This window comes from Uloborus diversus, chromosome 1, assembly GCF_026930045.1.
Source record: "Uloborus diversus isolate 005 chromosome 1, Udiv.v.3.1, whole genome shotgun sequence".
Taxonomy (NCBI): domain Eukaryota; kingdom Metazoa; phylum Arthropoda; class Arachnida; order Araneae; family Uloboridae; genus Uloborus; species Uloborus diversus.
The window spans coordinates 104,766,324-104,781,529 of NC_072731.1; the positions used below are offsets into that span (position 1 = coordinate 104,766,324).

Sequence of the window (15,206 nt, forward strand, 5' to 3'; positions counted from 1 at the left end):
TAATTCCAAACTTTTAATTGGTTCAAATTGATTCAACTATTATAATTTAATTAACTGATGTTTTTGGACATATTAAATTTTAAAAGAATTAATGTATACATCCTTGTAAGTACATCTTTTTTTATCAATAAATATATGTATGAATCGGTTATAAGGTCACCTCGCCTCTAAAGATCAGTTTTGTGAAGTCCCGTGGAGTGACCTTATATCGAGGTCCGACTGTGCATATGGCATTGAGATTATTAGAACAGCCCTAGTGTGTGTCATATAATACTAGAATGCACCATAACTGCTGAAACTACTATTAATAAATAAAATTAGTCTCAATTTTAAATTGCTAACAGCAAACCAACCTGAAAAGCTGTAATCTTTCTCAATTTTTCCCTGTGACAGATGGTTAAGGACTTTAATCTACAGACACAATATTTGTTGTCCGTTTTTTTGTCCATAATCTATTGTAGAAAATAAAATATGTAAAATAAGAAGTTATCCTATCAAGAAAAAGTCTTTCTTGAAGCTTGTCTCTCAGTTTTAAACTAACTTAAATTTTGCTGATGGTGGGATATATGAGATTATAGAGTGTGATGCTATTGCATGTAGTGATTGCAATACCGGTATACCAAATAACGGTATTTCGAGCAATTTTGCAATTTCATTATACAGGTATTAGCTGAGGTAAAATACCAGTATTTTCGGTATTAGTTCAAAATAATAAATAGGTTTTAATTGAAGAGTTTTTGATTTAACTTGTTAGATATTTGCAATTATTTTAAATGTGCATTTCTTTATCGTTGAGACAAAGCAGAAATCAATATATTGATGTAAAGAATTACTAGAATGTCAATACATAGAAATAGCGGAAAGGTTACAAACTGATATTTTCATCACTAGCTGGTGTGATGAATTGCATTTTCATAGATTTTTGTGCACCATGTTTTAATTTTTTCCATTTCCTTGATCAGTCATTTGCAGAGGCGTAGCTAGATCCGACTTTCGGGGGGGGGGGGAGGTTACTTCTTTATATATATATATATATATATATATATATTAGTATTAAAAAAAATAAGAGGGAGGTGAATCTTATATACTTTGGAATGGGGTGCCCCAATTAAGATATTTGTGTCAAACAAAACAAAAGCAAAGATTTTTTTTTTCTTTTTTAATGTTCTGGAAAATTCAACTTTTTTTTTTCTTTTCCCTCCATTTAATTTAAAGTGAAATTTTCTAGCAACGTCTTGTCAAAACCAGTCTATCCAAATCAAGGGGAGATCACATATCTGATGAGCGTGTGCCGTTCATTTCAGTATGACTGCTTAAGTTAGAGGCTAACACACATCTACAAAAGCTGGCATCCCTGAAAGCTAATAGATACTTCCATTTCCACCTGTAAACTGGATGTTTGACTTTCAATCTCATCGATGGTCAGACTATAAAGACTATTTTTACCCAACTTGGTTTGCACTAAAAGTATGAAATAAAATATAAAAAAGATTTCTTGAATTATAACCATCAGAAAATGAAATTGCTTTTCATATTGTTATATTTATATGTTCCTTTTTATGTATTTACATTTATGCTAATTCTAAAGCAGTTAATAAAATTTGAATAAAAAAAGTTAGGGAAGAAATATAGGCGGTAGAAAGTTATTCGCTCAAATGCATACCATCTGTTCTCCATTCAAGTCTTTATTTTTAATTTTATTAGCTGCCTTAGAATTTACATAAATATCTATTTGAGAGAGCAACAGCAATTTTCGAGTATTATAAACAGAAGTCTTTTTTATTTTCTACTTTTTAATGCGAACCAAGCTAACAGAAATAATCTCTGTTACTCATAAATAATCTCTATTATTTCTGTTACTGAGCTCCTTTAGTAGCCTAAGCGGGGATAGTAAAATAGACCTGTGGTCTCGGTGCTTGCGCTGGTTTGAAGCGCTCCCCCCCCCCCCCTTTTCACTTCATACTTCATAATTCAACAGAAATAATCTAGATTCATTTCGTTTTTAAACATTTTATTCATGTAATGCTATGCAGTTTTTCTTTTGAATTAAAATAAAATTACCTTCAGAAGGGTCCGATGGGTCTAATGCTGCTTTGCAGACTGTACTTGGTTTTCTTCAGACGACGTTAACTATCTTTTTAGAGTAATCCTTTTCGTCATTTTAATTTTTTTGTTTTGGTTTAAAAAAGCTTGTTATCGGTTTTGCTCGCTCCATTATGCAACAACTTTTCCTTAGAACTATTTTAAACAGACTGTACGTTTCCAAAAGAATACGTTGTAAATACTGACTGAAAAATCAATCTGATTGCAATGGATACTCTGGTTAGCAAAGGTCGTTTTGACTATGATCTGTGACACACACGAGACCAGACCAATAAAAACCTCTATCGTCTCGAATTCCGGTTATGCTATCACTTTCGGTTTCAAAGCCCAATGATCTTTAAAGAAGCAAGCAAAAACATTTTCTTCAAATCAGAAACAGAGGAATTGTCTTCAAGAGCTGAGGAGGCAGTGGAAAAAAGGGAGAAATGCGTTTCACGAATAAGCTTTCCAGGAAGATTAACCAAAGGACAGTCGTTTCGCGCACTTTTCTTGGAAGAAGAGTAAAGGGGTGATATTCACAGGTTTGACATGTAAGATGAACAATTCAAGTTCATGGTTAAAGGTCATTCAAGTTAAAAGCCATTTCGCTCTGTTATCTGGATTAGTACTGTTCTTTGGTTGCTCACTTTCTTAAAATTGTGATTCCTTAGAAAACCGAAACGATAAGAGTGAAAAGAAAGTAGAAGTTTTTTTCAAGTGATGAAAAAAAGAAATCTGTAGAATACTGGCCAAGTTAGATTTGCAGCAATTGCTAACCTACCTCAAGAGCATAAATAATGAATCAAAAAAAAAAAAACAGAGACCAAAAAGCAATAAAAGAAAAAGATATGCTTAAAGTTACTTTTACCGTCAAAATGATTCCTTAAACTCGCAATAAAGCACTTAATAATGTAATAATAGAATAAATACCTAACAAAACTAATAAAGAGGAATTTTAATCAAAAGCCCATATTGTCTTTAGTATCGATTTCAAATTTCTATAAAAAGTTTCTTAAAGCGACTGTATCTCAAAACCTCTTTATCTCGATTTTTTCTTTAATGTAAAATTCGAAATATACAGATTCGACTGTATGCAATATTCCCACTGTGGGGCTCATAAAATTAAACATATTTAACAATTTGCAAAATCTATGACAAAGAAAGGCTGCATATACATGGATTTAACAAATCAATCTCATTTCTAAAGCAAAGTGTCAACTTTCACTCAATTATCAAAAAATTGTCTTAGCAGAGGGAGGCGTCTTTATGCTTGAGGGTCACACATGGAGCAGATTTTCAATGGCATTGGGGGGAGGGAAGCAAAGTGAATTTTTGACCTTTGTTACTCAGAAAAAAATCGTTTTGATTTTTTCTTCTTCTTTTTTTTTTCTTCTTTTTTTTTTCTTTCTCTTCTCTCTTCTTTTTTCTCTCTTTTTTTTCTGAGGCTAACGTTTCGGGGGGGGGGTTGCCCCCAAACCCCCCCTTAGCTACACCCCTGGTCATTTGACTTTTTTGCAAATGTTAATTTCAAGTGCAATTACGAATGCAAGTGCATTTACGGAGCGGACATTTTATTTAAACCAATCAAATGCAGCAACACTTAGTAACATTCTTAAAAATTATTTCTTGACTGCCTGAATTTTGAGAAAAATCATTTTCTTGTCTGTATAACAAATGGTAATTGGTTGTCACCACTGTTGGCATGATGTCCTGTCTTGATATTTAGCAGTATACTTGGCAAGATAAAATTTAGCAATCATGTATTTCCTTGAAAAGTTGCATAGAGGAAAAACAAAATGAACTGAAAAACATTTTCAGATATTTTCATAATTGTAAAAAAAGAAAAATAAAGAAAGAAAAAAACGAATAAAAGAAAGTAACAAGATATGATTAAAATGTGGTTAACTTTATCGTAAATATCAAACCAAAGGGTTGATAGAAAGCAAAAGCAAACCTATCTTGATCAAGAGGAAATAGATGATGATGTTAATCATGGCTGCCACGCTTCTGTCCAAGGGACGGAATTCCGTCTTTTCAAAATGATTCAAATGATGTTCAAAATGATTTTTATAAATGAAACAAAGCTTTACTTTTGAATCTCTCACTCTCAAAAAAGGTCTTATTCTTCTGAGGACAAAAAACCGGCCCATCTGCTAAAGTTAAAAAGATAAGCTTTTTTTCCCAAAAAATAACTAAGATACTCAATCTGTTGATTTCAACCAATCTTATCTTAATCTGGAAAGTTTCGTTAAAATTTTTATCACAATGCATCTTATAGCCAAGAATCTCATACCTGGATTTTTAATTACTTTTTTTGTATGAAATATGAACTATTTATGTAACATGAACTATACAATCTGAAGCTTTTTTTCTGCAGTAACAAATAGTAAGTTTTTTAAATTGTATTTTATTATTAGGTTTTTTTTCTACTTTTACCTCCTAAAAATCTTGGAAAATGATATGTTATTTTTTATTTAGGTTTGAATTTTTACTTAATCTTAAAATTTAGTTTTACTATATAGTTACAGCATCAAAAATTAGCATTATATATGTCTAAAACATCAAACAAACTAAGCGCTAGCATTTTGGTGGCGAAATGGAGCCACGCGCTTTTCAGTCCTGACAAATTTTTAGAGTGGCACCCATGATGTTAATATTGAACGCGTATTGTCTCTCGAATAGAAATGCTAACCAAAACTAAACAAAAACAATTATTTTGCTAAACAAAATTACCATTAATATTTTTTTTCACCTAGAAGTTTAACTAAATGCCTGAGTATTGATGCATATATTTCATTCTCTGGCAACAGCTGACATTTTTCATCATTCTTCAACAACCTAAGTCAGGACAAGATCACAGTACTGTGGTTTTAATGAAGCATTTACTCTCTTGCTCTCTAGAGATCATGAAATATTTATTGTAACTCCTTGCGTCTCCATTCTGTTTTCTTTCAAAGGGAACAGAAAAATTTCAGCTTGTCATTTATTATTTACTTAGATATCTATAGGATTTGCCCAAATGAAAAGTGAACCCATGCAATAACGTCAGAATGAATGATTGAATTACAGCGCCAATGCACAAGTATATAAAGGGTGGTATGAGGTATACATCTCAGAAGCCATTCAGTGGTAAAGCCTGTTTGCAGTAGAGGAAATTGTACAAAAGGAAAGTTGTGCTATCCATGGATGCGTCCAGATTGTAACAACACGTGGTAGTATGGTTTCTGGTTGTGGAAGGTGTGGACATCTGTCGGCGAATAGCAGCAGTGTAGGGCGGCTCTGTAAACAAGTGGTGTAAAAGTTTTCGGGAAGGGTAGCAAACGACACTGCATCTGTCGAGACCAGACCAAGCAAATATCACAATCTCCAATGATCCCATTGCCATTGTTAATGAAATGATCTGAGCTAAGTAAAAGATTAAGACCTGTGAAATCTGACGAACTCAACCTGAGTAAAGGAATAGTTTACACTATCTCTACAAACCCTAACAACAACAACCCTGAACAAACTACGTTGGGAAGTTTTGGAGCATGCCCCATATAGTTTGGACTAGTTATCCAGTGACTTCCACAACTTTAGACTGCTTAAGAGAGCATTACAGGTTGAACGTTTCCATTCGGACAATGAAGTGAAGAAAGCCATACAGGACTTCCTCAGGAATCAGCCCGATCTTTCTAGGGCAAAGGTATCAACCTGCTGCCGCAATGCTGGGACCTGTGTTTCAACGCCCATGGCAATTTCTTTTGACTTACATTAAAAGTATTATTTTTATTCAACTAGTTCACTTTTCATTTGGGCACCCCTTACATTTTCGTTTTAAGAAATAACTGCTGCAAAATGCAATTCCTACATTTGCACAACATTGCAATTTATTCGCATTTTATTATGTTTTGTTAAAAGTATTGAAATCAAGCAGTATCAGATTTGCCTAGATTTGCTTCTCTTTTTTAGATTTCAGTAGATGATTATGTTTTGGTTCGTCCTTCTGATCCTGCTATTCCTATGTATGTTGCTAAAGTTATTTCTATGTATGAAAAACCTTCATATGATACAAAATATTTTCATGCTCTGTGGTTTAGGTGTGTATATTTTCTATTAAAATGTTTTCATATAACTTCTTTATTTGTGTGTTGTTTCTAAGTTTATTCTTCTTCAGTCGAGGATCTGAAACTGTACTGGGTGAAACTTCCCATCCACAAGAAATATTTGCAACCTTTGAATGCAGCGAAGAAGAGATTAATGCAATACATAGTAAATGTGAAGTAAGTAATAGCTGCATTTCATCCTCTACTGTAGTATAATGATTCCTTAGTCTGCATTAGAGCTGGGGGATATCAGATTTTTAATACTGCTATATCAATAGTGAACAGTCATTTTCTCAGTGAATAAATATTCCAGCAATTTATTCTAATAATAACAGGGTTGGTATAAAAACCGGTTTTTTTTTCCAAAAAAAAAAAACGTTTTTTTTTTTTGTTTAAACCAGGTTTTTTTGGTTTAAACCGAATTTTTTTTTGGTTTAAATACTATTTGCGAGAAAAACAATTAATTTTCGGAAGGTAATTAAGGTTCCATGTAATTAACAGTTATTCGATAGTCACATTATACCTAATTTCTTGATTAATTAAAGAGATTAGAACAAAATCTTGTAACTAAATTAAATAATTAAAATAGCTTTCTGCGGGGAAATATTGATTGAAATGTTTGACTTGATTAACATATTAATATGCATGTATATATAGACCCTTTATGATATGATATACTGGCTTCATTTTTGATTTCATCGAATAAAAGCCAAATTAGGTCTTTTTTTCTACCAGAATTAGAGACATTCTTTTTAAAACAATATGAGTAAGTAACTTTTGTAAACTGCACAGGTTAGCTAAGGCAAAGCAAATACTAAAATCCCAATTCCAATGAACAAAAGGGGGGGAAAAAACTAAGAATTATCTGCACCCAATAGTCATAAAGCAGCATAGGTGTATAGCCAATCAAAATCTTTTGAGCACACAGAATCCAAAAAAAAACACCAATGGAGAGTGTAGTTTATATGTGAAGATTTATGTATTTCTCAATCGATTTTTACACATACATTTGCATTTTGTTCTGGGAATTTAAAAATTTGTCTACATTATAATATAAGGAACTATTATGTATCATAATACGAAGTATAAACTTTTTTTTTTTTTAATTTAATTCAAAAAATATTATTTGTGTTCACCTGCAGAACAAATCTTAATATTTAGGTGCAAACAATTAAGTTAGACTGTTGATTACCGTACAAGTCAAAGTTAAAATTCCAGGAAAGTGCTAATAAATGGGCAAAAATGTCACACCCCTGCAACAGGAGTGAGCATCTACAATAAAAGATTCAATCCTTAGTAAATCTTAACTAATCATGCAAATTAAACATAATGATGGAAGTTGACTGAAATCTGCTTTATGGCACATATATGAAATAAAAAATATATTAATATGTTTTTTCGATTAAAGCTTGTAATACATTTTGAAGAAGCAACTTTGCAATTTTAGTATTTATCTCTGCAACTTAGCTAGGAACTTAGCATAAATGGAAATTTACATTTTTCAATATGTGTGGGGAAATCAATGTAAACCTTTAAAATGGATTTCTTTTTTTTGGCTTAAAAAAAAAAAAAACATTTAAAAAAAAATGCATGGTTTTTTAAAAAAACCAATTGGCTAAAACCATCGTTTAAACCAACGTGGTTTAAACCAAACAACCCTGAATAATAATAGTTAAAGCATTATCAGAACCCCTGGTTGCCTGTCCTTCTGGGATCAGGTGTTGCTTGAGACAGTGCGAAAACCCAAAGCGGCTTTGTGCAAAACGTCTTGAAGGTGATTTCGATTTTAAGCTTTGATCTGAGAGTTGAACAATTTTTCCACCTCGTAACCCTTTTGAGAACAAAAGATTCTCAACTTTCCTTTGACTCCTACAAGAAGTTATTTAAACAAATGCAAGTCAAAGTGTGCTAGGAGCATTGGTCTACAAACCCATTAACTATTGCTACCCAGAAGAGAAATGGTTGCAGGTATACACTGCTGGCTCCAGAACGAATGTTTCCACCAATGCTGGAGCTGGTGTCCACTGTGAATTGTTCTCTCCATACACCCCATCGGCCAATATGCAACCACTTTTGTCGGTGAGATAACTGTGCGCTTGTTTCTAGCGCCCCTTTTTCTCTTTGCTGCATACCAGGGGCCGCCTGGCCCATCGGCCCGCGAGCCTCAAGTCTGACACCTTTTTTTTCTTTCCTTTTTGTTCCTTTCTTTTTCACCTTTTTTTTCCCAAGGTTGGCGCCCTTTTGAAGGACCCAGTCCGCCCCTGCTTGATAATGTGAAATATTGAGATGCATTCTGCTTTGGATAGGCCAATCATGCATTTGTCAATTTGAATTACAGGATGCCACAATTGAGTAAAATATTGAGGGGTGGGGGGGGGAATAAATTGTATAACTTGTTTTTTTTTTCCTTTCTACCTTCCTACAAGACAACTGAATGTGGTCATTTCAGTTTGGAACGGAATGTGGCTCTAGAAAATTGTTTTTCTCAATGGGTACAACGAGTTTTGTCAAAACCCTTTTGAACACTTCGTACATGTGTTTGCATGTAGTGCACATTGGTAACTATTTCATTGCTTTATATTTTTCATAGGTAATATTTAAAGCCCCAAATCCATCTTGGTTTTCAATTGGAGGAACTGAAGCTTCAATTGATGATATTTTAGTGAATGCTGATGATGAAAAAAGTTTTTTTTACCAAAAATTGTAAGTTATCTCATTTTATATGACACATATTATTTCTCAAGGGTTTTTTTAACAAGGCCATAATCAATAATCATCAAACTTTCATATGTAAGGCATCATTTTAAAGATTTTTTTTCAGCGCTTTTGGCATAAAATAAGCAGAAAACTTACATTGTGGGGGTTTAAAAAAAAATATTTATTATTAAGCATTTCTTTAATGTATAGTGCTCCACTAGTAAGGCCACGTTGCTTAGGCCGTTAGATAATTATGAATTGTTATGGTATGCTAGAAACCCGAGCATCAAGTTTTCTATCCCACTGGTTTTTGTTGTTTTTGAATGTTTTTTTTTCCCTCTTCAGTTGATCTTGATCCAAATTTCCGAAAATGTATAATCTAAACCTCCTTCAGGATTCTGAACCACAGTCTTGCTGTTACATTAAAATCAGAAGGGAAAATGTTTATTATAGCAAGGTAAAATGTAGTATCAGGAATAGTATTTCATAAGAGTTTTTTTTTTTTTTTTTTGTTTCCTTTATACTTCATAAAACTAAAAAACCATACCTTCCAACTCTACTGTTTTTAATGGCAGACTCCGTTTTTTTCTTTTTACAATAAATTATCAAAAAGTTTCAGTTTATTCTCAATAGATGGTGCCCGTTTCTAGTCATCTATAAATGCCAGGGGAAAGTACAACTCCACATAGTTCTTAAGAATCAGGACCGAAACGGATTTTTTCCTCAGGGATAGGAATTATATGACAATTACGCTAGAAAAGGCCAAAATATGACTTGCAACAAAGCTACATTATGGGCGATCCTGCATCATTTTTTTTCCCTAAGCATAATATGTAGGAATGCCAGAAAAGGGTACCAGCTAAGTACTTCATTTTTCCCGTATTTATTTGAATGCTGTGGAAATTCTTTTTTTGGCTGTGGAATGTAAGAAGTTTTAGCGAATGCACTCCTTATTGTTTGATTTCTCATTCGCAGTATTTTGTATTTCTTGTATTTGTACTAATTGCTTTAATGTTAGAAGAATTCCTATTTCATTTTAAATTTAATATTCATGGCATTTAATTGCATAGTATAATATCATTGTGAAACATCGCTGGTGAATTTTCTCTGTACGTCAAGTGGAATCTCCTGTTTTTTTTCTTCAAAGGTTGGCAAGTATGCAAAGTTAAGCATTTTATTTTATTTTCACCGCCATTGACGTAAAATAAACAATTCACCCTAACTTTTCCGAAAAAAATTGCTATTAAAAAGCCATCCCATTTTTACTTCCTTTTACAAAAAAGGAAGTATTGTATTCGTGAAAAAATTTTCACTCAAAAATCGACCTTAATTTCCATTTTGCTCACCCTCAAATGAATGTTGAGTTTTTTTTTTTTTCAACCCAACCACACGTCCATATATACCTAAGAACGTATAGACGCCTGAAATATCCATTTTGACAATTCCCGAGTTAATTACAATGAGTTTCCCCTTGACGTCTGTATGTACGTATGTATGTGTGTATGTATGTCGCATAATTCAAGATCGGTATGTCCTAGAAAGTTGAAATTTGGTATGTAGACTCCTAGTGGGGTCTAGTTGTGCACCTCCCCTTTTGGTTACATTTGGGTGTTTCTAAAGGGGTTATTTGCAAATTTTTGGGGGGAAATCATTGTTTATTTCAATTGCAAACTCAAGTAGTGTTATAATTTGACGGACACTTGGCGGTATATCACCAGTCTTAAGGTCGGCAAGTTTTGTCGCCAGCTTGGCGACAAATTTGGCGATTTTTTTTTTAAATTTGGTTTTAATTTGGCTACTTTTGGTGATATTTAGAGAGTTAATTATTGAATCACATTAAAACTGCCAAAACATCTTGCTAACCCGGCTCGTAATCTGTTTTTTTATTTTTCAATTAATTTCAAATTATTACTTATTTATCCCTAATCGAATTTCATAAAATCCAGCGTGACAAGCCAGGAACCAAACACACCGCCTCAGGAGTGATGCCATTCCACTCCAAATTCTGAAACCATCATGATTGATGCAACCTCTCCACTGACCTCATTCGCCACATAGAACAGCAGTATGAGTACAGATCTGCCGGTGATAGGTCTCTTGTCTTCATATATCGTGCTAGAAGGAGGAGACACAGGGAAAATGCACACTGTGATAGAATCTCTATCACAATCAGTAGGATGTATTACGTTTCCATGTTTAACTTTTGAATGCAGCATGGGTTTTGTGAAATAGAAAGAAAATGTTAGGTATGAGAATACTTTGAAATAAGTAAAAAATATATTCTAACAGATGGCCTGCTTTTAAGTTTTTAAAAAGTATGAATTGTTATGGTACTTTTAAGTACCATAGCTCAGGACTTATCAGAAGGTCTTACACGTTAAAACGTGTAAGACCTTCTGATAAGTCCTGAGCTATTAAAATAATAAAGGGTGGGAGACACTTAAAGTGGTAGTTCACATTTTTTATCATTTGCTTTTTTTCTCTTTCTTGATTCTAAAAAGCATTTATATAAAATTAGCATGAATACAAACTTAACTTGCAACTTTTTTCTCCTCACTATTGTACAACACATCAAATGATGTTCTACTAAATCTTTTCAACTTTTCATATGCTCAATACTCTTTCTAGTTATGAGAGTGAATCCTGTCGTTTTGAAGATCCTCCTGATTTTAATAATAAAGAAGAAAAATGCTGGAGCTGCTGGAAAAATAACATTCTTGAAAGGGTAGGTAGTACAAGTTGTTGTTTAATCCACTAATTTTGCGACTCATTTTTAAGTGCTTTCAATTGCTAATTTTGAATCTTATTTTTATGTTTCCAAACAAGTTGTGATCATTTAGATCTTTTTCAAATGAATTAATTTTACAAATTATTCTATTTTGTGCCCCCTTTGAGTTTCCCTTTTTTAACCTACTTTCCTGTTAAAAAAAAATTCATTCACTCTCATAAGAGAAAAGCGTGAACGAAAGCTCAGAAATTCAAAAATAAGAAGAAATTAAATGTGTATTGAAGAATGAAAAATTAGGTTATTCGATGAGGGGGTGGGGAATCAGTTTAAATCACTCTTTTTTTTGTTGGAAAAATCTTGGTGAAGATGTCTCATTCCCATATTTTCTTTTGATTTGACAATTTTTTGTGCAATTTTGAACAGTTCAAAAAATTTATTTATGGTGTCTGTGAGGAAATTTAAGGCTAATAAAGTTATTTGAAAGAGCTCTTGATGAAGAAAATGTACGAAACATAGTACTGACAACTTCTGTTGAGATCGATATTCATGCACTTAGTTCAACAAAACTGATTGGAACGTCATACTAAAATTAAATATTTTTAAACTGTAATAAATATGTGTGAATGTTTCGTCATCTTCAAAAAATCTCCTCTGTTTGGAAGAGGGGATATGGTCAGAGCTGCTAGAAGCTTGCTTGAGTTTTTTAAAAAAAGAGAGCCATTGGGAAATATCATTTTTGAAATTTGGCCCGACTACCAAGGGTCGCTGGCAATCCTTGATAAATCGTGGGTACAGTCATTGTCTGCCTACCATACCTGAATTCCATTTCCTCTCCTTTAACTATGATGTTTTATGTGCTTCTAATTATTTATTTATTTTTATCTGGTTTTAATGAATGTTGCTTTATTGTTTAGTGCTTTGATATCAGTTAGAAATCTTGTTCTTTTAAATTTAGGAGCAGTGTGTGGAATTGGAACCCTCTGGTGAAGAAGAAGATAAAGTTATGCTTATTAAATCAGCTGTTTGGCTTGGAGATTGTTTGCGACCTGGAGACTGTGTTTATGTTGATCCTGAAGTATACAGCTATAAATTCCAGAAAAACATGACTGAGATATCCAAAGGACGAGAAATAGCTGCTAAAGTATGACCCTATTCTTTAATCAAACTTGTGTATGTATAGCTAAATTAAGTTTGAGGTTGATACACTAATTTTAAACTTAGTGAACATTATTTTGATTTTATAATGAAAAATTTTAAATGTGCTATTATACTCAATCTTTTAATTAGCCAGTATTATCCGCTCCTTCCCACGTATTATTCCAATAGAGAGCACTTGCAGCACTCTCTATTGCAATAATAAGTGGGAATGAGCATCGAGTTTTGGTTTCTCTACAAGTGGATTTTCTAGACATTTTCTAAAATGTACTAAATTCTGTATTGCTTTTATTAGTACAAATGTTTTAGGATATAAGCTCAAACTTGAATTTCTTCTGTAAACAAGGAACTTTTCTTATGTTAAGTCTTCTTTCCAATCATTTTTAATTCATAAAAGCTTGAAATGTAAATAATTGTCATGTTTTTGTATGAAAATCTTTATAAAAAAAATTAATATAGTCTTTTATTTTTGTTAGTATGATGAAAATGAGTATCCAGAGCTTTATCGGAAGAAAAATGATTATGTAAAAGGTTCCAACGTTGATGTTCCTGAACCCCTGAAGATAGCATATATTGTCAAGATTACACAGTCAAAACATAAATCTGCAAAGCCTGAGTTGTTGGTAAAATTCTTCTATAGACCTGAATACACTAACAAATCAGCTGACTCGGTTATTCAGAGTGACTTGAATTTGCTGTATTGGAGCGATGAAGGTAAATGCTTTTTGCTTAATTTATGTTATTATCCTTAGTTTTATTTCTATTTTGATGAATTTCATCTTTGAATTTTTATTTCTTGCGTGTCAGCAAATTCAACTGTTTGGTTGATTGACAGTTCTGACTGGTTTATTTATTTAGTTATTTTAAATGAAGTATGAATGTTTTTATAGTTTGTTTTATTTTCTTTTTGTTTTTAAGAAAATTAATGTGCAGTTCCTAGCAAAAATGGAGAGTGGAGATTGTAATTTTTTCATTGTGTATACAAATTCATGTCATGTAAAAAAGAATTTAATTTACTACAAAATTGCAGTATATAAAAAAAAATTTTAAACTATATCATGAGGATGATGATTGCGAGTTGTATGGAAAAAAATACAGAAATTCTGTTGACAATAATTGACTTTAGCATAGCTCAAATCGTGAGAAAAATAATCAAGTAAAAATGTTCCTTTTTTCTCTTGGGGGGGGGGGGGGGGGTCAGGAATTGCATATGGCTTGCTAGAGGATAGGAGTAGCAGAGGTCTGTGTTCTGGAGAAAGTCCAGATTACCTGAGTTTTTGCAATATCTGAAAGTTTTCAGGTATTCACAAATGTTCCTTGAGTCAACAATCACTGTTCATTGTTAGAACTTATTCGCTGATAGAAACTTTTTTGTGTGTTTTCAGAAAAAATATAAGTGAGCTAGTGAAAAGACACTTGAATTTCTGTACTTTGATAAAAGATACTGAATTATCTACGCAAGTTAGTCCCCTATGTGGTTGTGTATTCCCCCCCCCCCACACACACACACAGTTGATTCGTTCTCATAGTGATTATTATTTGAAATAAAAAAAAACATTCTTTCTTTAGTGCCTTGGAATTAACTTATATTGTTGAGATGTTAATGTAATAGAAAAACTGAATCATTATACTTCACAGTTGTTGAAATAAAGTGAACCAATGTAAAATGAGATGGAAGAGAAGATTGTTTACTTTCACATAAAATTTAGTGTACCTGTTTTCTTAATGTACCTAATTAAATTGTTTATGCCAGTGATTAAATTATTTAATAAGTAAATCTTTTATTTTATTTGTTTCCAGAAGCAACTATTGAATTCACAAGCATTAAAGGTAAATGCACTGTTGTATTTTCTGAGAACTTAACTTCTACTCCTGATGAATTTACAAGTCAAGGACCTCACAGATTTCATTTTTCACAGAGTTTTAGTGCTTCAACAAAATCTTTCGAAGATCCTCCAACAGTTGCGCAAAGATTAGGAAGGATTGGAAAGGTATGTTTCTCAGAAAAAAAAGTATTTTGTATCTAAGATTGTATCTATTGTATGTAAAGAGCATTACTGCCAATGTTCTTTAAAGCAAGGCCATTAAGACTTTCCTCATATTAAATTCTTTAAATATGTTTTTAGCCTCATTAGGATAGAAAAAAATATATCTCTGGTGTTAATTGCAAAATGTCAGCACGATGGCGGACCAGTCCGGAGAACAGCCGGGCATTTACCTGGTGTGCCATATTGACAATTACAATTAAATAGTACAAAATTTACAAAATTTTAAAAAATCTTTGTTTTCCTTCTTTCTTCCTTTAAAAAATTTAAATATCTGTAGCTATATCATAAAAATCCGGTAAATTTCTCAACTTATAAGAAAATTGCTGCAAGGAAAGTAACGATTACAAAATTTAAAAAAAAACTGCAATTTTAATGTGTGTAATAAGATGTTTTTCTGTGTGTCAGTAAATT

General features: G+C 32.5%; 1 protein-coding gene across 1 annotated transcript in view; it reads left to right on the plus strand.

Moving 5' to 3' along the window:
* LOC129234173 (DNA (cytosine-5)-methyltransferase PliMCI-like) overlaps nucleotides 1–15,206 on the plus strand; it is an 84,752-nt gene that overhangs the window by 50,036 nt on the left and 19,510 nt on the right. Inside the window, exons 15-21 of the mRNA XM_054868088.1 lie at nucleotides 6,034–6,161; nucleotides 6,239–6,344; nucleotides 8,758–8,870; nucleotides 11,493–11,589; nucleotides 12,548–12,733; nucleotides 13,224–13,461; nucleotides 14,548–14,738. Coding sequence (XP_054724063.1) covers nucleotides 6,034–6,161; nucleotides 6,239–6,344; nucleotides 8,758–8,870; nucleotides 11,493–11,589; nucleotides 12,548–12,733; nucleotides 13,224–13,461; nucleotides 14,548–14,738 — 1,059 coding nt within the window. The remainder of the gene's footprint in view (nucleotides 1–6,033; nucleotides 6,162–6,238; nucleotides 6,345–8,757; nucleotides 8,871–11,492; nucleotides 11,590–12,547; nucleotides 12,734–13,223; nucleotides 13,462–14,547; nucleotides 14,739–15,206) is intronic.